The 25,583-nt window shown below is 48.4% G+C and overlaps 1 protein-coding gene across 3 annotated transcripts in view; it reads right to left on the bottom strand.

The window, feature by feature from the left end:
- Positions 1-25,583, bottom strand: part of LOC119184222 (neprilysin-1) — a 246,194-nt gene that overhangs the window by 53,090 nt on the left and 167,521 nt on the right. For 2 of the 3 annotated variants that reach the window (XM_075888738.1, XM_075888739.1), the window contains exons 14-16: positions 17,883-17,950; positions 17,657-17,787; positions 5,957-6,040 (exon numbers count right to left, since the gene is read on the bottom strand). In XM_075888738.1, the coding sequence (XP_075744853.1) occupies positions 5,957-6,040; positions 17,657-17,787; positions 17,883-17,950 (283 nt within the window). The remainder of the gene's footprint in view (positions 1-5,956; positions 6,041-17,656; positions 17,788-17,882; positions 17,951-25,583) is intronic. The other variant, XM_075888741.1, reaches the window with a different exon arrangement.

Genomic DNA, 25,583 nt, shown 5'->3' with positions numbered 1-25,583 from the left:
ATACCACGCGAAATCCGCACTAAACTCACGACATGCACCCTGAACACAACAGGTAGAAGGATCAGTAGAGCCAAAATTATGCTCCCAACTTAATACAAGCAATAATGAGGTGGTATTCGTCAACGCAGCGCGCTATCGAAACTATCATCGTTTTGTTTCTGCGGTTGTAGACGATACGCACAAATGCGTAACCAGCTCTTCAATCAATACAAATCACGTGGATACAGCAGAGGAGGTCACTCGCCATAGCTCACACCAATGCCCAGTATATTATCAGTGATTCACAAACAGCAGTCCAAAACTTCGCAAGTGGTAGGATTTATCTAGTGGCAATGAGAGTCCTTGCTAAAGGCAAAACCCGCTCTGACGACCAAAATATATGCATTCTCTGGTTTCCCGCCCACACACCCGTCGACCACATGTACGGAGGTCAATATTAACAAGGTGGCGCACGATGTGGCTCGAGGTCTCACGTTCCGGGCAACGTCAGTGGTTGACACCACCCGTACGGACTCTCTTGTGGAGGAGTGGGAGTTGGGGGATAGACTTACCATATTCAACATTGCCCAACAATATAGACTTCGACAACAGGAATACTCCCCGCCTCGCCCCAAGCTCAACCGGGCCCAGTCCATTCAATGGCGGCTGTTACAAACAGGCACCTACACTAACCCCGTAATTATGAAACACATTTACCCCGACTTGTATATGACCGACTCGTGCAAGTATTTGTCGGAGATAACACGGGAAAAATCCAGCCCTGACAGCGTTCAGTTTTCGAACTGATTTTTTTTATTATCGCGCTGCACCCGCCGCGCGGCCCAAATGCACACTGCTTCTTCCTTGACGAGCAGCGCATTGAGGCGCTACAGGGCTCCCCCCCCCCCCCCCCGTAGAGCGAGAGCCGTAGGAATCACCAGAGGAGTCGCCCAGTGGACATGCTTGGATGTTGGCATCCAGACTTTAGATTGAAACCCCGCGGCCGCGAGAGCGGCGATACACGCAGGTTTCAGTCGATCAGCAGCCACGACGTCTTCACGGTCATTGATGTCCAGCGTGAACGTCTTAGGTGTACGATGGAGTACGCGGAATGGGCCATCATAGGCTGGTGTTAGTGGTGGCCGTATATGGTCACGCCGAACGAAGACGTGACTGCAGTCATGCAGATCCTGGCTGACGAAGACAGCAGGGAAACGCCATAGACTAGTTCGGCTGATGAGCAGCCGAGATCCACTTTCAATGCTGATCGGATGCCCAGAAGTACGAAGGGGAGGTGGTCGAGCCAACGTTCCCTTGGCTGGTGAGCAGTGAGGGTAGCTTTCAGTTGTCCATGAAGCCGTTCGACCATGCCATTGGCGGAAGGATGGTAGGCAGTTGTGTGGATGTGTCGAATGCCCAGGATATTGGCAAGTGCGGTGAAAAGGGCCGATTGAAACTGACGACCGCGATCAGTGGTGACGACGGAAGGGCATCCAAAGCGCGACACCCAGCCGTTTGTGAAAGCCTTGGCAACTGTTGGTGCTGTAATGTCGGAAATGGGAAACGCTTCCGGCCATCTGGTGAAGCGATCCACACATGTCGGCAGATAACAGGCTCCTTGCGATGACGGAAGAGGACCGACGATGTCGAGATGGACGTGAGAAAACCTTGCGTCTGGAGGCCGAAACGGGGATGTTGCCGTGACAGTGTGACGGTGAACTTTAACGCGCTGGCACTCAAGGCAGGTTCGCGCCCAGCGTCAGACATCAGCATTGATGCTTGGCCAAAGGAAACGAGATGTGACTAGCTTCTGGGTCGCACGAATACCAGGATGGCTCATGTTGTGCAATTGATCAAAAATTACACGACGAAAAGCTGAAGGCACGAAGGGCCGAGGGACACCAGTAGACGTTTCGCACGTTATTAATGAGGTAGAAAATGGAAGCGGGCACTCCGTGAACGATAGAGACGTGGATGAAGAGCGAAGACGATGCAGCTCAGGATCGTTGCTTTGGGCAGCTGCTAGCTCTTCCATGTCTAGTGGTGGCTGGGTCGACAAGGCATCGATGCGGGATAGTGCATCAGCAGCAAAATTTTCCGGCCCATGTACGTGTCTGAGATCCACAGTGAACTCGGAAATAAAGCATAGTTGACGGATCTCCCGTGCAGTATAATTGCTGTGATTGCGATGGAAGGCAAACGTCAGGGGCTTGTGGTCTGTAACGACGTAAAAGTCCCGGCCCTCCAATAAGTGACGAAAATGTTTGATGGCGAGGTATACCGCGAGGAGGTCTCGGGCAAATGTACTGTATTTTGTCTCTGGTGGCTTCAGTTTTTGCGAGAAAAACCCAAGGGGCTGCCAACCGGATACGTGCTGCTCGAGAACAGCGCCAACTGCCACGCTTGATGCATCGGTGATGAGACGAATTGGGGCATCAGGGACGGGATGTATGAGCATGGTAGCGCCTGCCAGAGCCTTCTTGGCAGTGTCGAAGGCAGATGCAGCGTCCTTGGGCCACTCCAGTGGCGCAGCCGGGTCCTTATTTTTAGCCAATAGGTCGGTCAAGGGCTTTAGGAATGTGGCGCACTTTGGAAGAAAGCGGCGATGGAAGTTTAGTAGGCCCAGAAATTCTCGGAGTCTCTTCAGTGAAGTCGGGGGCGGAAAGTCTTGAATAGCCTTCACATTGCTGGCGAGTGGTTGGATACCCTTTGGAGTGACAAGGTGGCTTAGGAACTCTATTGTAGCGACGCCGAAGAGGCACTTATTGGGATTAATTACGAAGCCGTAATCATCCAGGCGGTGGAACAGGGTGCGCAGGTGGGCTTCATGCTCAGGGCCGGATGAGCTTGCTATAAGGAGGTCATCAAGGTAGGCAAATACGAAATCCAGACCTCGCGTGACCTCGTTGATAGTGCGCTGAAAGGTCTGTGCAGAGTTGCGCAATCCAAAAGGCATCCTCACATATTCAAACAGACCGAATGGGGTGGTGATGGCCGTTTTCGGAATGTCGGCGGGTTCTACAGGAATCTGATGGTAAGCCTTCATTAAGTCAATCTTAGAGAAGACTGTGCACCCAGCCAAATTTGATGTGAAATCCTGTATGTGAGGAAGTGGATAGCGGTCTGGTAAGGTGTGGGCATTGAGAGCGCGGTAATCCCCACATGGTCTCCAGTCGCCAGGATCTTTCTTCGGCACCATGTGGAGTGGCGAGGCCCAGTTGCTGGAGGAAGGCCGCACAATGCCGAGTTCAAGCATGTGATCAAACTCACGGCGGGCGATGGCGAGGCGTTCTCCAGACGGGGTCGTGTAAAAACGGGAGGTCCAGTGGTCACAATGTAATGAGTGATAGAATGCTTCACCGGTGACTCTCTGGTGTGCGGCTTCGTGATGCTGGGAAAGTCGTCGAGTATTTTTGCATACGGCGAAGCAGGTGTGAGAGCTCGAAGACCCGTTGGCGAGGAAGTACAGAGTACACCGTTGATGGAGAGGCGGGTGTTGAGATCAATGAGGCGATGAGCATGCATGTTCACAGCAAGGTTGAAAAAACTGAGGAAGTCAGCTCCAAGAACAGCTTGCGAGACGTCAGCGAGGATGAAAATCCAGCGGAACGTACGGCGTAGTCCAAGATCAAGTGTAAGAGAGCGCGTGCCTTATGTGCGAATGGCGGAATTGTTGATCGCTTGGAGTGGGCAGGTCTGTTTGTTGCGACGGCAATCTGCACACAAGGCCGGAATGACGCTAACCTGGGCTCCTGTGTCGACTAGGAAGCAAGCGCCAGTGATCTTATCAGAAACATAGAAAAGGCGGCATGACTTTCGACCAGTACCACTTGCCGCCGTCAGTGGCCGGTCGTCGCATATCCCGACCAGGAGCACGGGCGAGTGCACTTGCGAGCAGAGGCACCGAATCGGCGGTGGTACCAGCACACGGTTGAGGATGAAACGTCCCGCGGCGCGTCGGGTGGCCGAAGTTCCGGAGAACGTGGGGGCGTCGAGGAGCGACTGTGTATCTGGAACCTGGATGACGGTCGACGATGCGCAGGTACAAAGTTATCGAGGCGCCTGACAAGGGCGTCCAAACGGTTCTCGATGCTCACGAGCGCCGGGTCTGCAGCGGTGGCCGGTGGCGGTGTGGTAACGGCGTTGAGGCTATGTGCCCGCGAGTAGTCCGCCACTCGGTCAGCCATTTGAGCGAGTGTGTCTAGTGGGACATCTCCTGCAGCTACGAGGACCGGGACCATGCTCTGTGGTAAGCGCTGGAGGAACAACTCACGTAACAGCTTCTCCTCTTGAGGGGCGGCGGGGCCGCCAAGGAGCTGGCGCATGCGTCGCAGGAGCTGTGATGGGCGACGGTCACCGAGCTCTGTAGCCGTGATGAGCTGTTGGAGTCTGCTGTGTTCGGACTCAGACTTGCGGGAAAGGATAGCTGCCTTCAACGTGTCGTAGGGATGGCTCAGGTGCGGCGACGCTAAAATATCAGCTAAGTCGTCGGCTACGTCCGGAGGTAAGCAGGACACCAGATTCCAGTACCTGATCTGTTGGCTGGTGATTTGCCGTAGACGGAAGTGCGCCTCGACCTGCAGAAACCATGTGCTGGGGCTGTTGGGCCAAAATGGTGGCAGGTTGACATGTTGAATCACAGCGACTGCAGAACCGCTAGGTCTGGCGTCTTTTTGGGCGTCAGGACCGGTAGGATTGGTGGTAGAGCCGGCGGGATCCATGCGGGATGATCGGGGCTGTGTGTTCTTTATCGGGTCACCATTAACTGTCGGAGCTAACACGGGAAAAATCCATCCCTGACAGCGTTCAGTTTTCGAACTGATTTTTTTTATTATCGCGCTGCACCCGCCGCGCGGCCCAAATGCCCACTTCTTCTTCCTTGACCAGCAGCGCATTGAGGCGCTACATATTGTAGTAATAGGGCCTCGCTAGCGCATATTCTCCGGGAGTGTCCAGCACTAATTGGCAATATGAGAGGCGTGGCTTCCAATGAGGACCTTCGGGAGCATTGGCGGACCGGGCCGCTCAACTCAAAACTAAATAATCAACTCTGGGCGATCCAACAGGCCAAGGAAGCTGCTGAGAAACATAGTCTCTCAACCAACTCCCACGCGGGAATACAGCCCGGAAACCTGCAGGAAGTGAATAAAGTTTTCACACTCCACTACGGGGTCTCTCATAATCATATGGTGGTTTTGGAAAGTTATACGGTCATTCCAGCGACACAGGCAGCGCCATGTAGCGGTGCTCCGAAGCTGTCACACGGTGATAAAACTGCGGCGAAGTTCGGTCTCTCAGTAGTCATAAACCATTGAACGCGTCTTCACGCTCTGCGACGCTGACGTAAACGCTCGCGACATCACCGTCTCGTCCGCTATTTCGACCCTCCGCTGCGCCACCTATAGTCGCTGGAATGATCGAATAGCCAATATATCAATCAGTCAACTTTCTCTCCCTTATGAAGTTTGACAGTTGGTGACCCTGTCCCGAACCAGCCTTGCCTAGATTTATTTCTCGCGCAACGCAGCCTTTTAGTTCCGAGCGCAGGTTTCTCTTTATATTTTCGACTTCCACACGTATCACTCCAACTGAGCCCTGACAACGTACTGCTTTTCTCTCAGCCGTCCTTCGGGTCTTTCCTTCGCTAAGCTGCGTTCGTCGGCTGGTTTGACCAACTTCCTCAGCGTCCTACGTGGAAACGCAGCTTGCGCGTGCATGTGCTAGCAGAAAACAGGATATTTTTCGCCCAATGACAGCGTCTCTAGTAGGCCGCGTCGTTTGTATTTCTGCAGGCAGCGTCAGTTGACGCCATGCTAACTGTTCTCGTTAGTGGAAAGGCACGGACAGCAGCACGCGAGCGTCTCTTGAAGGTTTGCGGGCCCTTTAAAAAATACCCTAGCGAGTCCCATGCACCGCGTAAAACTTTCTCACACTCCACTAGAATGTTGCCGGGTGGCAATATTATGAGAATACTGACCTTGAAGGCCGCTGGCAGAGCGGTTGAGCCGATGACGAGCTCCCGGCTGAGCATCTGCGACACTGCCAAGCTGCTGGCGCCCACCTGCACGCCGTCAGAGACTGTTCGAAGCGTGTTCTCGATAAAATGCGTTCATTCATTGTCCGAACAAGCTTCTTCACGCTGCCTTTAAGTTTTCTCCTCAAAGGCGGCAGTGGGCGCACACGTTCGGCTTGAAGCCCAAACCACAAGAACGCTCTATACGTACGCTGCCTTAGCGCGCATGGTACGCGCGCTGGGGGCTGCGCATGCGAAGTTGTGCGCCTAAACGCTCTGCGTACGCCAGTGTCTGAGGAGATCTGATTTCGGCCATGAGACGGCGCGCGCCTAGCCCGCGCTGGCCGCGCTTAGAGCCCCGCATATACGATAGGACGCTGTGGCTGAACTCAGACATTGACCTAGCCGGCGTATAGGAACCAATTTAGGTTACATTTTTTTTCTTTTCGTGCATATTTTACATCCCCATGTACACGACAAGTACACTCACAGCCACATTGCATATGCATTCATTTATGAGCTCTAATCATACATGTTTCGCCATAATATATGACTGCATGAGACCACTTTGCTCTATTTCGCACGTCGTGCCGTGCACATCGTAGCGATGCACTCGTGTGTTCTCGTGCTGAATAGTTTCTTAGTGCTTTTTAGTGCTGAATAGTTTCAACTAGCAGCCCTCATTAGGCTCGATCACGTCGCGGTGGAATTGGCGTAGCTGCCGGCGATGCACTACGCGTTGTGCAGTGCACTCGTGTAAGCACTCATGTTTTCTTGGCCGTGCTAAATGGTGCGGTATGGTTCTGTCTGGCACCACCTGCACTTATGGAGAGTGTTCAAGTTCATATAACTCACTTCGAAGCACACAAACAGCTCAGTAAGTGGCGCCACCCACATATTCCCGCCTGCTTATAGGGTAAGCGCGCGCGCGTGTGGGTGGACATTCCTTGCGAGTCGCGCCCGGAGTATGATGCGCGCTGACGCGCAGCGTACGTGTGGTTCGGGTTTTATCGTCGATCCCCACTTAGCATTTACCGGAAAAGGGCGCCCTCACTTCGGTAGTCTGGGGGGCACTTTTCGAGTTTTCTTAACTATAGATTTACTATAAGCATTCCAGTGAAATGCACTTCACACACATATCTATTGACAGTGGAAAATTAAGGAGGACCCTCTATAGGTAACCAAAAGACAGCCAACAATATCTAGGTTCCGCTAACAATTACATTCGACACTGCAAACGGGAACATTCGTGTGACGGGCGAGGCGTAAGCGTTTACGACGACTGCGTTCCCCCTTTAACAAAGAAATAAACTGTGCGTGCACGACGCCTTTAGCAATTAAGCTTTAGCAATGCAATATGAAAAATAGATAGAAAAACAGCTCTATACGAGCACAGTTGAACCAGCTGCTAGTATTTATAAGCAAATACTCAGATGCATTCCTTAACAAAAACAATGTACCCCGCAACAATTGCCCAATATGAGCAATCAACGAGCTCCTTATGAAGAAAGGGTTTCCCCAAATGCCGTGTATCGCGGTAATAGGAAATTAGGACGCAGTCACGACGAGGGCAAGAATGAAGAACCCCGCTGAAGTTACATCAGTTTTATTAGACACAGTTTTTTCTCGCATATGTGTATAAGCGAATCAACCACATTATTGCGTATGCCACAAGATTAACGCTCTTGTTTCTAAAACCTTGTGGGGCCTCGAAATGGGGAAACACGCTCTCGGAGCAAACGAACACAGTAGGCAAGGTTCGACCAAACCAAAGCACATTTATTAAACTACTTTTACAACGTCCATATTGTCAGCCAAATGAATACATCACTAGTGATCCACACACTAAACCACCTTACACAATGTTTGCATACACTAAATAAACATAAGGACAAAGTACCGCGAAGGCGGCGTCGCGAACGCTCGACTCGCCACAACGGGAAACGCTCCGCAGTGCCGTTCCAATGAACCCACTGCGAGAGGCACCCGTTTGCGCGCCTATACCGCCACACGCCAAAAGAGCCTCTCTAATCTTTTCTGTCCACCCACCTAACCTGGTCGCAGGGCGTCGCTGCTGGTGCACTATTAATAATGATGATGATGGAGATGAAAATCACGTGTAAGCATTGCGCCACCTCCCGCTCAGCGCTGTAATCTCTAAATGCGGCTTATCAGTGGGACAGGAGTGCGCCACCAGGCGCAAACGACCTTACAAAGGCTGATAGCACGCCCACAACCTCTCAACTTTGTTTCAAGCCATATACCGAAAAAAAAATTATTAGAGAAATCAGCCACACAAGCTATAACGAAAGATGACAACGCATGTCCGAAAAAATCATGAACCAACTCCCCGAAGAAAACAATGATGGGATGCGAAGCAGCAGCGGTGCGCACGCCGTTGACCAGGCTGAAACGGGCATCGACGCGGGTGCTGGAAGAACGGTCTGAAGCGAAACACGGCGTAGCCTTTACTTGAGTAAACGTTTTTTAAACGCAAAGGCACTGGAGGCGGGTTATGGGTTTCGTGTAACTTTCATCGCAGATAAACGAGCCGAAAGAGTGCTTCCATTCGACGTGCGGTCGAGCGTTTCGGGAGGTGGAGAGGATGAAGCAAGAGAGAAGTGTCTTGGGAACGGACATGAGCAACACCACCTAGATGTGTTGGAAGGAGCCGGCAGCTGCTGCGGATGAGGGAGAGAGTGGCGTCAACGCGCAGCTCCGACTTGACCTACTTGATGTCGTTCCAACAACTGCGATGGGGGGAACGTGGTGCGGCATGTTGGCACGGAGCCACCGATGGACAGAGTTACACAGGATATTAAAAAAAGCTGCGTCGCATCTAAAATGTCCTTGCACCAAGACACCGTCGCCGGTCGACGCTGCTGCACTGCCCGGCTCGACGACTTCATGTCATTACCGTTCCCCCAACAGCAACTTGGCCGTCGGCGCGAGGAACCGTCACTCACGCCGACTCGTCTTCAGGTTGCGACCAGCACAGGTCCCAGATATGTCCATCACCCGATGTCGCGACCGCATTCCTGGCCAACTGCGAAGACGATGCGCAAACGACAGCCAGCCGCCAGTTACATCACTCCTGCTGCGTACACTCCAAACACACGAAAGAACAATGCAGAAGGGTAGGGGGATGGAAGCTCACGTGGTATGATGGTCATTATTGTTAGAAAATACATCGGTGGTGGCCGAGACGCCCAGCTCAAATAAAACACAAAAGCAGTTTTTTCACATGTCGCCTTAGAATACGACAACGATGTGCGTGCGCGACTGCACTGGCGCTATCGTACGAGCGCGAGCGTTGTGTCTAACGTTGACCAGGAGTGATTGCAATGCATGAACGACGCTTCTGCACTTATTCACGTTCCCTGTATTTTATTAAAACTTCCACAGCCACAAGCAGCTGTACAGACGTAACAGTTGGCGACGAGGAAGACTGGACTCATTGGCACTACAACGACGTCAAGGAAATGACATGACGACGCCTGACTTAGGCCGGCCACCTAAATTCAGCGGCAGCTCCGGCTCCCGCAGATCTTGGTATGGGAGGCCATAGTTGTTCTTCGAGGCAAACGACATTACAGACGCACTGAATAAACGGGCTCATCTGCCAACGCTGTGCGGGGAACAGATGTTATGACATTGTCTGCACACTCAATCGAACCAAGCAGCCCCACCAAGTGAGCTACAACAACACAGTCAAGATGCTAAGGCTCACTTTTATCCACGACCATCTGACGTCTTCTGTAGGGCAAAATTCCAGCGACATGTCCAAGGAGCGAAACTGAAGTTGCTAAAAGCACGGCCGATTCCTTTCGCGCTGCAGTCAGCTGTAGAAGCTGAATTCGATCGACTGCAAAGTTAATATATAATCGAGCCAGCGCAGCACTCGGATTGGGTAGCGCCTCTCGTACTGGTTCGGATGAAAAATGGCTCGTTGCGAATATGCGGCGACTACCGTAGCACAGTGAACCTGGTATCAAAGAAGGCAGACTACCCACTTCCCACAACCGATGCAGTGCTCAGCCACTTGAGGGGAGGCAATGTTTTCAGCACCCTGGATTTGGCACAAGCATACCAGCAACTTCACGTGATGATAGAGACAGTAAAGGAATTGAACCTGAACACGCTGAAAGGACTATACAAGGTCAACAGATTTCCTTTTGGAATTCCTGCAGCCCCAGCCATTTTTCAACGCTTTATGGAGACTATTGTGCCCGGCATCACAGGCATGTGCGCATACCTAGAAGACATGATCATCAGTGGGAAACACGCCATGAAACACACCGAAAGACACAAAGAGGTGCTGAAAAGGCTATGGAAGTAGAACATTGGCCTCGGCAAAAACAAGCGCTGCTTTGCGGTGCGACAAGTTTCTTTACTGGGACACCGAATCGATGAGACAGGCGCCCACACTAACGAAGAGTAAGTTCGAGCTATAACCGACGCTCCAGCCCCAAACTGATATTTACTTCGCACAACACCACACCATCACAAATTTTCACCAACATGCATCAAATACTGCAATCAACTGTTCATATGTCCACAAGTTCCTTATCTCACACTACACGGATACACTCACAAGAACAACTGCACCCTGTACATAACACTCAATATTATTAAAATCTGTACAATATTCAATAACTGTCCGAAATCTTTTTTTTTCTGCAAAAGCATTACTCAACTGCACACAACAAGCTTAAGTCGGTGCTTCTTCACATTCCGCGTCTTTTTGAGCTTTTCCTGCGCCTACTCGCTGCCCGTCGCCTCGAACGCTCGCTAGAGCTGATCTCACTGTTTCTGTTTATTCTACGCCTTTTCAAACCAACTTTCCCAGGTCGCCCCCTATTATCACCTTCTCTGCTTTGAGATCTCTGAAATCAATGCGTTTTGGTAACATTCTTTCTTAATGTTCTTGCACGTCTACCACTCACAACATTACTGACCTCTCTTGCGTCCTGGTGAGTGCCTCGACCTTTCAGTACATTTGGAGCTGTATGCGTCTCCTTTGCTCTTTCGCGTTCAACTATGTGCGAATGAGGCACTCCTACTCCTTTCCCGTAATTTCTTTCGCAATTTCGACTTGCTTCTTCCTTCAATATACAAGCTCAATAACGAAGCTGCATGACTGATTTTTTATTTTCTGGAGGCGTCTCACTTTCTTTCCCCGTGTCCACTTCCATGCCACTGGCATACAGCTCCCTAACCGGTGCCTTGTTTTCACTATCTGCCACGTATGAGCTTATTTCTCTTGGTTCATCACTTTAATACCTCGTCTCCTTTTCATAACACGCCTTCTCATTGCCCTTTGGCGCAAGCGAATCCTAACTTTGTAGATCGGGCGCGCTAACTTCCTTCTGTAGGAACTCTGTAGGTTTTCTCTCATCCTCAATAATGCCCCTTTCGGCTTGTGCCAATCACAGTTGGCGTTTGAGTTGCTGTTTTTCTCGTGCATAAGCGTGTAGCGTTACTACATGCTTTGCTTCGCGTCTAGCTTCTTGTTCGGAGCGTCTTCCCTCCTATTTAAGCTGTTCTCTCTTATCTTCAATGAACTTTAAGCCATCGTCCTTATTGAGATTTCGCTCGCGAACGACTCTCAGTATCGTCTCCCAATCCATCCCTGCAACTCCCGACGATAACGTGACTAGGCCGCACAAGGAAAACTTCCTGGCTGGCTCACTGATTTAATGTCAGGATTTTAATCTCGGGGTGTTTGTGAAGGATGCATTTGAGAGAGATACGAGGAAGAGACGTGGGTCTGGCAAGAAAAACACATTTTATTACGCCCAAAACGGACAAGAACAAGGCACGAAATGTGCGTTAAATAACAATCAATATATTTAAAACTCCAAAAATTATCTATAGCCTAATAACAACCAACAACTCAGTATTCCTCGACAACAATCTTCGTACATGGGCAAACACAAAGTGACTGTGACTCAGTCGCAATCTATCGCTGGCCCTAGCTGCTAGCCCTGTCCCAATACAGCTTGTCGCGTTGCGACTCGTTGCCCCCTTGCGGTGTCGACGACTCGTCGAGTCCTCATGTTCTTGAGGGGCTGCTCTACTTCTTTACGGTCGCCTTCGGTTGCTCTTCAGCACGAACCGCTCGCTCTCATTGCCGGTGTATCAGTCTTTGTCTCAAGTTTCGGCCTTGCTCGTCAAGGACTCATCCGCTGACGCGTCCACTAAGCTGACTGGTGTGGACTGCTCCCTTCCTGGTGCGATGTGGGGAAGCTGCTAGTCCACCGGCAACAGGGTGCTGGGCAGGGCGCGGCAAGTCCGGGCAGCCTCACTCGTAACCATCTCCGAGGTCGACGGCAACTTCCCGAGCTCTTCATGCCGACATCCTAAGAAACGGGCGGTCATGCTGCTTCCGTCGCGGTAGCGACGCTCGTTTCCCACATCTTTGCAGCTCAGCGTCCCAACACACTGTGACCGCTCGTCCTCTGGAATTTTGCTGCTCGGATCGCGTACCACGAGCCTTTCTCCGACTAATCTCTCGCGTGTGTGTGGCTGGTGCGCGTGTCCCCGGTGCTCCTTGTGCACCATCGTCGCGCTTCCACGTTCGGCACGCATCTCGTGCCTCTCCTTTACTCACCACAACAGTTCGCTAGCTAACGCAGTCCAATTTGAAGTCTGTACTTCCGATAATTTCCATGGGGATACATTATCAAAGCGTCTGATTTCTCTCTAGACAATACGATTTATGTCTTGGACCATACTTCTAACGAAATAACTGCCCTGCCGAAGCGTCAAGTCTTTGCGAAAACCCGGTGACGGAAGCATGGACACTGTGATGCGCATCTGCCCATTCTTGTGTCAAACTTCCGCAGTATCTTTCAAAAACAAGATCACCTCTGTTCGTATGTAGAATCATGTTCGGCAGACATAGTTCTGGGCACTGAAACATGACATTTCTGATCACGACTTGTCCTTGTCTCGTGAATTTTCGTTGTTTAGAAAAGATATCATTGAATTGAGAGGGGGTGATGTACTGGTCACTGTAAAAGCTGGATGAGAAACTCACGTTATTGAGACCGATTCTTGCCTCGAAACCTTGTGGATTGCGATCTGTCTGCCCACTCGGAATACCTGTGTCACAGGGGTACGCTCTCGCCCACCTAATTGATTTAACGAATTTTTTGATTACCCAAATGAGTCTTTAAGCTTTGTTCAAAATATATACCCAACGTCACCCACATTTCTTGCTGGCGATTTACAATATCCGAACATTGGCTGGCAATTATGCGGACCCCTGAATGACGCAGGAAAACGTGAATTTCAACATTTTCTTGCCGCGCTCGCGTAGTTTGATTTGCACCAAGTGGTTTCTGTTCCCACTCGGCGCGATTCAATTTTAGACCTTACATTAACTACGGAACCGAATAATGTTTCGGTAAATGTTCTGGATGGTTTCAGCCACCATAATATCTTGCATTGTGGTGTGCTCTGATTTCGGTGCACGTTCAAGAGCCCCAAGTGGTCGAAATTTCCGGAGCCCTCCACTGCGGCATCTCTCATAATTATATGGTGGTTTTGGGACGTCAAACTCCGCATATCAATCAATCTTGCATTGTGAAGTCATATGCGCTGTACAAAAGCTTGCGAATAGAAAGAAATATTTGATTATATCTGAGCGAATGTAGACAGGCTCATCAGGGATATTTCTATCTTTTCCATCGGCTGCTTACAATCATTTCATCAACGCGACCTTAATACAAACTGGACACTTCTTCGTGACGAAATGATCGCACTTAAAGAAAAGCATATTCCTAGAGTCGAGGTAACCACCAGTACGCAAAAAGCTTGGTTTACGAAGCATGTACACAGCACTATAAACAAAAAGAGACGTTTATATTCGAAAGCTACACTATCGGCATCTGAGAAAGATAAGATACGTTTTGCGTGAGCACGCGAACCTATGCAAGACCGAGATAACAAGAGCCAAAAATAAATTTTTAATCACATTTCAAACATGCTTCGAAGTGACACGAAAAAAGTTTGGAAAATTCTTAACCCTAATTACGCATCGAGTTTGACGGTTTTATTATCCAGGATGGCAGCATTCTTTCTCCGTCACGTGTCGCTGTAGAATTCAATGCATTTTTTTTTTGTCTGTATCCACGAACTAGACCCCTGTCACAAGTAATCTTCAGGTCCCCCTTCTGCATTCTAGCATGCGCGGCATTACAATCATCCCGGATAGGATACAGACCTGCATCGATCGTCTTCCAACTATAACTCGGCTCCTGGTCCTGATGGGATCTGCTCTAAGCTTCTTGAAATGTCAAAACTTGCAATATGTAAGATTTTACCCACACTTTTTCAGCAGTCTGTTGCCACGGGATGCGTCCCAGATGATTGGAAGCAAGCTCGCGTAATTCGCATATATAAATCTGGTGACCCGTCTAACCCATCCAATTACAGATCAACTTTTTTAACTAGCACGTGCTGCAAACTCCTAGAACATATCATTTCACGCGCTGTCATGAATTTTCTTACGCAACATAACTTATTTTTTATCAACTAACACGGTTTTCTTCACGGTCATTCTTGCGAAACGCAACTGCTTGAATAATTTAATGACTAGCATCACTCTGTTCACTGCATGCATCAAACCGACGCTATATTTGTTGATTTTGCAAAGGCCTATGACGAGGTCCCTCTTTTGCGGCTTGTTCATAAACTTACAGGTCTCAACATAAATACAAAAATTTTGAAGTGGATTACAAACTTCTTAGCTAAGAGGTGCCAGTTCATGTTTATTAATGACCATTTGTCTCCGTTAATGCATGTCAAATCTGGCGTACCACAGGGTTCCGTGCTAAGGCCTATTTTGTTCTTAATTTATATCAACAATAACAGTAATGGTATGCATTCCACAGGAAGATTTTTGCAAATGTCTGCGTGATTTACCAACAAATTACTAATCGTCAGGATGCCTGTGTGCCGAGTCAGTTATCCCGCGTAGTCGGTATGGTGTACAGTGGCAAAACTGTTCTACCATACAAGGTAAATCTCTTACTTTATAAATCACTTTTCTATTCACATCTTACCTATTGTTTCTTGGTATGGGGGACTACAACTTACACGAACTTACAAAAACTGTACCTGATGCAAAAGAAGTATATTAGAATCATTTTTAACTTGCCGTATGATGCTCACACAAGCGAATTGTTTCAAGAGGCTGGAATACTACCCGTACGTCGTCTCTACAATTTTAAGTTAGCATTGTCAATCAGGCGTGAATTGAAAGAAAGTCGAAATTTTTTGCATGACCTCTGAAAACTGCAGCCAAATAATACATTGTTTGAAACACGAAATAAAGAAACATGGAAAATAAAAACTTCGAGAACAAAGTACTCCACAGATAAGTTATCCCACGTATTGTTCCTACGTTACTTAATAAATATGTGAAAGCTGGCATAGATTTTTTACACTGTACACAGATTCAATTGCGCGATATACACGTGTATAGTTTTTAAGATTTCTTTGCAGTTGCTGTATTGTCATGGTTGCTGTTTTTATTTTTGGAATTTAGACTTGATTTTATATATTTATTTATTTTTATTTATTTATCTATTTGGTGTTGTTGTTATTGTTGTTGACATCACATTGATGATTGTTTGCCACTGCTGTCATGCTAAAAGGTAGCTGTGGGCCTTTGTCAAGCTGCCTCTTTTGAAGAGCAGCTGTTACCTGCAGCTGCCCTCCATCAAACTACTAATGAAAAATAAACATTATTATTATTATTATTATTATTATTATTATTATTATTATTATTATTATTATTATTATTATTATTATTATTATTATTATTATTATTATTATTATTATTATTATTATTATTATTATTATTATTATTATTCAATCTGACCTAGCAAGTCTTAGTAAATGGTGCAATGACTGGCAAATGCAAATTAACGTTAATAAAACAAAGGCTATCAGGGTCGGAACGCTGGTAAACACGGTGTTATACCACTACACATTGAACAACATACCCATAGAAACTTTATGCAAATAAAGTACCTTGGTATTCATTTATCATCAGACTTCATGGAACGCTCATACAGACGCAAGTGTAAGTAAAGCCTCCATATCTCTCTGCTTCATTAGGCGAAATTTGCATTTGGCGAACTCCGAGACTAAACTTCTAGCTTATAAGACCCTAGTACGCCCACAAATAGAATAAGCCTCCTTAATCTGGAATCCGCATCAGGCCTACCTCATACACAAGCTGAAGTCTGTCCAAAATAAGGCTGCTCGTTTCACCTCAAAAAAGTACCTACGCACATCAAGCGTAACTGGCATTAATCTTCACTCAACCTAGCTTCATTAGAAAAGCGCAGGATGCTGACACTGTTGTTCTTCTTTCATAAGCCACATTACAATCAATCATCCCACGATACTTTCAATATTAGGCCAGTTCGACATATATCTTCACGACTAGATCACCAGCACAAAATTGAACGCATTCACGCTCGCACTAATCTTTTCTATCATTGGCCACTTCTCATCGCCATTCGTGCATGGAACGTTCTGCCTACAGACATAACTCACATTGTCGACCATGGATCATTTCTTAATCACGTATAGTCATTCCTCTAACACTAAGCAAATCTTTACCAAGACTTGTGTTTCCCCTCTGATGAAAATATTATTTATTGTTGAATGCTTGAATTGTGGTTGCTTTTCCTGTTATGATTGTTTTTTTAGCCATTGTTCAACCTTCATATGTTTCTGTTTTTACTTACTCTATTCATGTATTGGTATTATATTGCTTATTCTTTTGTAAAGTATTTGCCCCAACCAATGTCATCCCCCCCCCCTATGTAATGCCTTCTGGGCCTTTGGGTATCTGAATACAAAATATTGTATAAAACCATGTGCATCAGAAGCTTCGTACGCGCCAGATAAACGTTCATTCCCTCCGGGCATGATTCTGGTGCACTATGGGTGCACCCAGCGGTGTGCTCAAATCACGCAGTACCTGGTTCAATAAACGTAAAAGTATATTGATTGATTGATTGATTGATATGTGGGCTTTGGCGTCCCAAAACCACCATATGATTATAAGAGACGCCATAGTGGAGGGTTCCGGAAATGTCGACCACCTGTGATTTTAACCCGCGACCTGCGGGTCAGTAGCCAAGTACCTTAGCCACTAGATTACTGCGGCGGGGCAAACGTAGATCGATCGGCTCACTTCTTTGCTACCGACACAAGCTAGAGAAATCAACAGAGAGCGAAGCTAGGGACGACATAGGAAACATTATTTGTAGCTTCCAACTGCAATATAGTGATTATTGCATAAATGGTGATGACTGCATGTACGGTTTAATGCCCCGAAATTCACCATATGATTATTAGAGACGCCGTAGCGGAGAGCTCTGGTAATTTTGACCACCTGAGTAAATGGCTATGAAAATGCGAATAAATATTCAGCTTGGCGCTGGTGTACCCATCAAACTTACAGCGTTACCCTAACGAGGTTCACTCCTTATCTGTGGCAGTTTGGATTTTTTATACACATTACTTATTTTGTTTTTGTCATGAATGCTACGTTGACAGCTACATCGCCCCATGCTTTACTTATCCGAATACTGTCATAAATACTGTACATGTCGATACGTGCATCGCAACACGCACCCTTTTTGTCAGCTCACTCGTGATGGTGCGACGTAGCATTGACTCGAAGCAGTTGACCAGAATGCGGAACTTGGCCGAAGTGTCCCGGAGGTGCCAATTGCGGAGACGGCCGTCCACGTCTATGACGCCACCTGAAAGAACACGCTGTTTTTCACTTTGTAACGCACGCGCAAGCTGCGATAACCCGTCCGCCATTTTACTGCATGCACAATACACAAGCCCTCACCGCTGAACATGATACTTCGCAGCATCTCGTGGGCCACCAGGTAGCCAAATGCGCCGAAGTTGATGGAACTGCAGCAGTGAAGAAACAGTTTAGGCAGATGCGAAGAACTGGTTCGTTTTGCATCAACGTAAGAGCTCAAATCGCGTAGAGCAGCTACTGTGTGACGTCATGATTAGACACGTGATATACCTTTTTAGCAACAAGGTATGCGAGATAAGAATGCACCACAAAGGCACATTGAACTATAGAACCAAACTGAGACTACGATTGCCAGGTTTGGCTACATTGCACCAATATGACTACTGTTTAGTTCGGGACTCAGAACTAAATTACACATATCTGCGGTGACACCACCGCCACTGGCATTCAATCATGTGACATCAAAGCATGGCAGCCGAGGCATGCTCGCAGAAAACAAGGTTGAAACGGGAGCTGTCATTGCACCACGGCACAGGCCTTTGTATGGGGCTGAGACTAAGAGAAAACTATTGCGTGGAACATGAGTATGCTGAGCAGTTACGTTGCTGAACGAGACTTTAAAGCACTACGAGATTCCTATATGACAATAAAAATGCTCCGCACATCCCACCGACAGCGAACTCTCCAGTCGACATATGCTGTATACACGCGCTTCCTATGCAGGGAATCCACTCGACGTCTTGTGCGGTCTCTTGTGGGCACTGATACTAATAAATATTGTTATGTTGTTTTGCAATCGAAACGAGGTTGCCTTAGATAAAAACATGCGTATATTGTGCTCACTTGCGTGCATCAGCTAAGCACGCAAGTAATCCGGAAATCACAATCAGCCCTTCCTGCGTCAGTGAGAGAACACACTGCAGCAGTGACATCGCATGGAACTGGCTCGGCTGGTGTAGCCGTGCTTCGTCGTGTGTGATTGCACGAGTGCTACCGTATTTCGCAGGTTAGGCTACTTTATTCGCTGCCTTGTTACCTCTTACGCGCCGAGGTGTGTTCAACAGGCGACAAGAGGCGAACTGGGTTGCGCCACTCGAGGCTGCAGTGCTTGGCCTGTCGATCATGTAGACGCACTGAATGTGTGGAAATATGCGGCTTGATGTAAGTTCAGAACATTCCAAGCCACTGTGATGTGAACGTTTTGTCTTAGCGAAAAAATGAATGTAAGGTAAACGCTCATCAATCAGTGAAATGTGTGACCGTTGGCAACATAGGATTTAACGACTTTGATTTTCAGCTCTCACTTAGTGAGACTATACTTCGGCATTCGCACCGGCAAGTTTACACCGTTGAATTGCTCGCATGCAGCACACAGTAGGCACGGATGGGCTCGGGCTATGCTAAACGGGGAAGGGTTGGTAAAAGAAGTGACGCGGCACATGTTGCGACACGTGTTGGGTTTTACACACACACTACACACACACATACGGGTATATATATATATATATATATATATATATATACGTGTGTGTGTGTGTGTGTGTGTGTGTGTGTGACGCAGGAGGCGTGATGGCTGTATGATGAACCATTTATTTGTCTTCGTCTTCCTCCTTATCTACCATTCCACCACACCGTTCTCGTGTGGTTCGTCACACGCTTCCCCCCTCCCCCGAGAGAGACGTAGGTGCAGGGGCGGATGATATCGTTTAAGTCTCCCGACATGAACGATGTCAGTCTGGCGACCGAGTGGAACCACGCTGTGGTCGATCTCGTAGTTAACTGCCGATATCTTGCGTATGATCGTATAGGGTCCTTCCATGATTGCGCTGAGTTTGCCGCGGTTCGGGTGCCAGGGTGTTTCATATAGAACAAAGTCTCCCACTTGAAGCTCTAATGGAAGGAACTTCTTGTCATATATGATATTGTTTTTCTCGTGATATGCTACTGAATTGCGGACTGCGTTTGTACGAGCTTCCTGCAGATTTTCGGTAACGCCTGGAAGAAGATAGGGATACGATGGTGTGCCATACATAATAAAGCAGGGTGGGTAGCCTGTGACTTCGTGAGGCGTTCTATTGTACTCGTCGACAACGTCCGAGAGGAGACGCGGCAACGGTTTTCGGGGTTCGTCGTTGATCTTGCATCGGAGGCGAGTAACGATCGTCTGATTAGTGCGCTCGTTTAGGCCATTACACTGCGGGCGTTGTGAGCTTGTTAAAAGCTAATGAATATTGTTGTGCTTGAGGAACTGCTTAAATTTGCCGGCAGTGAATCCTGTGCCGCGGTCAGAAAGGAACTTCCGCGGCTTTCCAGCAGCGAAGATACTCTTCAGGCAAGAGATGTACGCGTCGCAAGTCTCATTCTTGTGTGCGAAAGCCCAGACATAACGGTTGGCATGATCAACGGTTAAGTGAATGAATTTCTTGGATGAGCCGTAGTTGCCAAAACCTCCGATAGTGTCCATGGCCAGAAGATCAAACGGTTCTTCCGATGGTGGCAAAGACTCCAAGGAACCAAATCGTTTGTTCTTCGGTTTTTTGCAGCGCTGGCAGGTATCGCAGTGGCGTATGTACTCGCTCACGTCGGTGATGATGTCGGGCCAATAGTACTGTGGAGAGAGAAGCCGCAGCGTCTTCTTTACCCCGACATGACCGAAAGCGACATGAGCTTTTTGGAGAAGAGAAGACCGGAGGGCAAAAGGCACATAGACTTTTCGTATTCCCCTGCGTGTCACTATACTCAGTCCGTTCTCAATGGTATGCTTTCCGGGTGGTTTGTCGTTGTCATGCTCTCGCAGTTGCTCAGCAGATAGAAGTTGAACTACCGGGCTTCGAGATAGTGCATCAGCTTCAATGTTGTCATTGCCCTTTTGGTGTTTGATGTTCACGTCGTACATGGAGAGTTTCAGGGACCACCGGAAAAGTCGGCCTCGGGGATTCTTGATGCTTTTATTAAGCCATTGCAACGCTGCGTGATCTGTGATCACAGTGAAAGGTTTCCCGTGTAGATAGCAGTGTCATTTATCGATGGCGTCAATAATTGCCAAACATTCGAGTTCTGTGATGGCGTAATTAATTTCGTGTTTTAGTAACTTCCGTGAATGGTATGCGATTGGGCGCTCTCTACCTTCATCATCAACCTGCTTCAAGACGGCGCCGATACCTCTGTTGGATGCATCGCAGTATAGCACACAAGGCTTAGTGGCATCGTAGATGTTAAGGATTGGCTCTTCTGTCACGCATTTCTTGAGCTGAGTGAAAGCCAGTTCACACTCCGCATCCCAGTTCCAGGTGGCGTCTTTGCTGAGCAGGCGCGTCAGTGGGTGAGCGATTTGGCTGAAGTGGTCGATGTATCGCCGGTAAACATTGACAGTGCCGAGAAAACGCTGCAACTCTTTAGGGCGTGATGGTGTCGGAAACCGTAGGATTGCGTCCACGCTGCTTTGCTTTGGAGTGACGGTGCCATGCGAAACCTTGTGTCCCAGGTACTCAATAGAGGTTCGAGCGAATTGACATTTCTTTAATTTTAGCTTGACGCCTTCGCTTTTGAAAGCTTTCAAAACGCCCTCCAGATGCCCCAGATGGTCTGGAAACGTGTCAGAGTGGACAGCAATGTCATCGAAGTAATTCGTGACGTTCTGCAAACGGTGTTTTGCCAATACGAATTTGACAGCCCGTTCGAAGGTGGCCGGAGCATTCCGAAGGCCAAAAGGCATGACGAGCCACTCGTAGTGACCGGTACGTGTGACAAACGCCGTTTTCGGAATGTCATCAGGGTGAGTCTTCAGGTGCCAGTAACCTGACGTTATGTCTAATGTCGAGAAGTACCTAGATTTCCCAGAGAATCCAGAACGTCATCGATGCGAGGGATGAGCTGATAATCAGGCACCGTCAATTCGTTCAGCTTGCGGTAGTCGATGCAGAAGCGCGTGCGTCCTTACCCTTTTTTCTCTGCCAGAAGTGCTGGTGCAGCGTATGGGGAGGTAGATAGTCGTATGACACCTTGCTTGAGATGCTCATTGATCTGTCTGTCTATTTCAACGCTGTCAGTTTCTGAGCATCGATAGGGAGCTCTACGAATGGGAACATTGTTGTTGAGATGAATGCGATGCATTTCGCCGTTGATGCACCCAATGTCTGTCTGTGACTTGGAAAAAATGTCATCGTACTTGTGGATAAGCTGCTTCAATGCCAACTGTTGAGTTTTATTTAGATGTAGTACATCACAAACTTCAACACCTTGCAAAGACGCGCCCTTGTTAACCGTGGTTTGGTTCTGTGTACGAGAATGGAGGATGTCTTTCCCTTGGCGTAGAGTCATAGTGTCAAGGTCCAGCGAAGTTAAAGAGGCAAGCACTATCCAAGCCAAGAAGTAAGTTGCTCTTCATGCCTTGTAGAACATGAGCCTGAATTTCTCTTGTCACTTTTCCTATCTGTACCTTTAGATTAACGCGACCCAAAGTTTTGGTAGATGATGTGACTTGTTGAACTGAGATGCATGAATTCCTCATTATTTGCAGGTGAAGTGCCTTCAGCACTGCTTCGTTGATACAGGTAATCGTAGCTCCGGTATCAAGTGTAGCGCTGACAGGGTACCCGTTAATGAGGGCATCAAAATGAATTACATGAACTCTGGGTCGCCCTCCTCGTTTCCCTGGTTGGTGGAGAGGGCGGAAATGCTTGCGCGTCGTGGGCATTCATTATGCCAATGCATCTGTCGGGGTAAGCCATCCATCGCACAGTGTTTGCACTCACACACGGGTGTTCGTACCGGGGAATCACGTGGACGCTGACTAGTTATGTCACTTGTTACGTTAATCTGTGTATTCCGAGCTGGTGGAAACCGATGTAACTTTATTCTCTGCATGGTTGACTCTACAGGAAGTGCAGCTGTAAGCCATGCCTCTGGTGTAGACGAGGTAAGAGCAGTAAGCGCCATCTCCATATGCGCAGGAAGGCCTCTTCATCAGTCACTCATCATCAACGCAGTTCCCCAGAAGACGCCCTGACCGTACATTGACTACCGAATCATCGCCTAGGCGGACAACGACCAGCACCATGACAGAACCATCGGCTGACCTCGACATCCCCAAGTACACCGGATCAGCGGACGACGGACCCGTACAGGACTGGTTCAACCTGTTCGAACTCCACGCCACCGCTGCATCCTGGTCGGAACGGGAGATGATCATCAACTTCACTGACTACATCTCCGGTGAGGCATTTGAGTTTTACCTCACCCACATCTTTGAAAATGACGAGTCATGGCAAAAGATCAAAGAAGAGATGTTCACTCGTTTTAAAGACTATGACAAAGACCTACTCATTGCCAACCATCTAGAGACAACCGCACACTATCGTCAATTTCCTAAGCAGTTCTCAACCATTCGAAAGCCCAGTGCGCATCGACAACTGCCTCAAGACGAAGTGGCACATGAGTTTACTTTCAGAAGACCATGCGCGTTTTGGGAAAAACCTAACCACCAAGCGCGCCTCCCTCCTGCACGAAAGCCGGCATTTCGAAAGTCCTCACTTCAACCTATGACGCGAGACGTTGCCCACCGACCTGATGCTCTTAATTCTTCGTCTCGCATACGCGGTCCACCACGCGGTTTTCCATCATGCGGTTTTTCAAGCGCTCCTATCGCTCACCATTCGCCTCATAAGGACGCCGCGACCTCGGTAGACGACCTAACGCTTCACGAAAATACCGTGTCAAGCCATGCTCTTTTCGGACATGTTCATTCATCACAGTGCGGTGCACACACACTGGACAGTCGAAGCAAAGCAGAAGGCTCAGACGCATCGAACGTCGCAAGCTGCCAGGCGCAAGAACCACTCGCAGTGAACTGCGAAGAAGCCCCTGAAGAGCTTCGTGTCGTTTCTGCGGCACCACAGACTTGCCAAAATCTGCAGTTAAAACCTGGTAATGCCACGTCACCTGTGGTATCCCCATACAGTGCTTACAGCTCCAAGAACCGAAAAAATGCAGAATACATACACCAAACCTCGCACGCAGCTGTCTGCCCGAAGCGTCCATACTGAAACACCTTACCAAAGTCTTTGAAGAGCATAATGATGGCACATTACCAACTATGCCCGATAAGCAAGACACCAGCTCACCATGCATCAGCTGTCTACAGGACGCGTCAAACCTCGAAGGAAATGAATGCCCGATTCCAGAAGGAGCGCCACTACAGCCATCTCCTGAGCAGCACCAGCAAAGCAAGCAAAACGAAGTTCACCAACTCAGAAAACAACGAGAGAGACTGCAACGAGGGCATCGGCGAACGCCAAATTCAATGAAAGCGCGTTCACCAGTTGAAGAACATCGAAAAATAAGATCTCCAAACCAACAAGACGTCAGACACTTTCGGACAAAGAAAAGTCGCCAGAAACGCTTCCAGCGCCTGCTATTCCGCCGACTGCAACAATAAAGCGCCGAGAAAGACGCGGAAGCACTGCTTGCAAACCGCAAGCACTCAGGCACTCCATCACAGTCTGTCGAGAAGCACGCAAGCAAGAAGCATCGGAATTGCACCATTCACGGCGAAAAATACAACTCCGACGACATCCGAGCTGCCGATGCAACAAGGCGTTCCAACCTTGGTCAGCCCGAACAAGAGTTCTAGCAGTACTGTCAGTATCCACGTGTATCCCGCTCTGTCCGGAACGCAACAGTCAGCCTCGCCCACCAGAGTTGTTATAGAATTCACCGGACTGCTCCCTCGGGCTTGAAGATTTAAAGAGACTGTGGAACTCCGTCGGGACGTGATACTGTGAATTTGGACATTGTCTGTTTATTGGCTTCTTCCATTTTTCGTAGGTTATAAACGGTGTCATCTTTCGGGGGGAGGGGTAATCGTGTGACGTATGAAGTGATGGTAGATAGAAGCTGAGGAGGAAGAAGTGCAGCACAGAATAAACATGGGGTATGAGCCAGGCCACGTCACCTATTCATCATAGCGTCAGACACACACACACACATATATATATATATATATATATATATATATATATATATATATATATATATATATATATATATATATATATATATATATATATATTGTAGTGAAGAGGAATGCCCACTACTGCAGCGACATCGACACGTGGGCGCGAGGCACGAGCTAGGACTGCCTGATTGCTGCTGCGACGCTGCCCGTATACACGGCCTGCTCTTGCTGCTTCGGTACCGACGCCGCTACCGCTGTTTACCTTGCATTTACATTATATTTTGGTGGAGAGTGCTGCGGTCTTCCCCAGTCCAGGAACTGCGTCGCCAGCGAAAAGACCAAGGCCTCTCACTTCACCAACGAATGTTCTGGACGTACATGTGGACGGCGTCGCTGCACTCGCTCTTGTCGACACTGGTGCCGCAGTTTCAGTGATAAGTGCTAGACTCTGCCGCTTGCTGAAAAAAGTTATGACGCCACTAGCTAGTATATCACTTCGTACAGCCAGTGCAGATCACGTCACGCCGGCCGCTGCTTGTACTGCTCGCATCGCGATTGATGGCCTCATTTATGTCGTTGAATTGCTAGTGTTGGATTCCTGCTCCCATGACCTCATTTTGGGCTGGGATTTTCTCTCCGCTAATAAGGCCGTCATCGATGCTCGCGCGCTGAGGTGGCATTTGAAGTGTTTGACGACGCTCCATTATATGATGCTCATGAAACCGGGGACAAACTATTTGTTGCTGAAGACGTCATCATACCGCCGCACTCTTTTGCCCTTACCATGGTGTCTTGCAACTCTCTCGCCGAGTCTAGTGCCCTTTTCA

The sequence above is a fragment of the Rhipicephalus microplus genome, chromosome 3 (genome assembly GCF_043290135.1).
Source record: "Rhipicephalus microplus isolate Deutch F79 chromosome 3, USDA_Rmic, whole genome shotgun sequence".
NCBI classification, from domain to species: Eukaryota; Metazoa; Arthropoda; class Arachnida; order Ixodida; family Ixodidae; genus Rhipicephalus; species Rhipicephalus microplus.
This window is presented reverse-complemented; position numbering and strand designations above follow the sequence as displayed.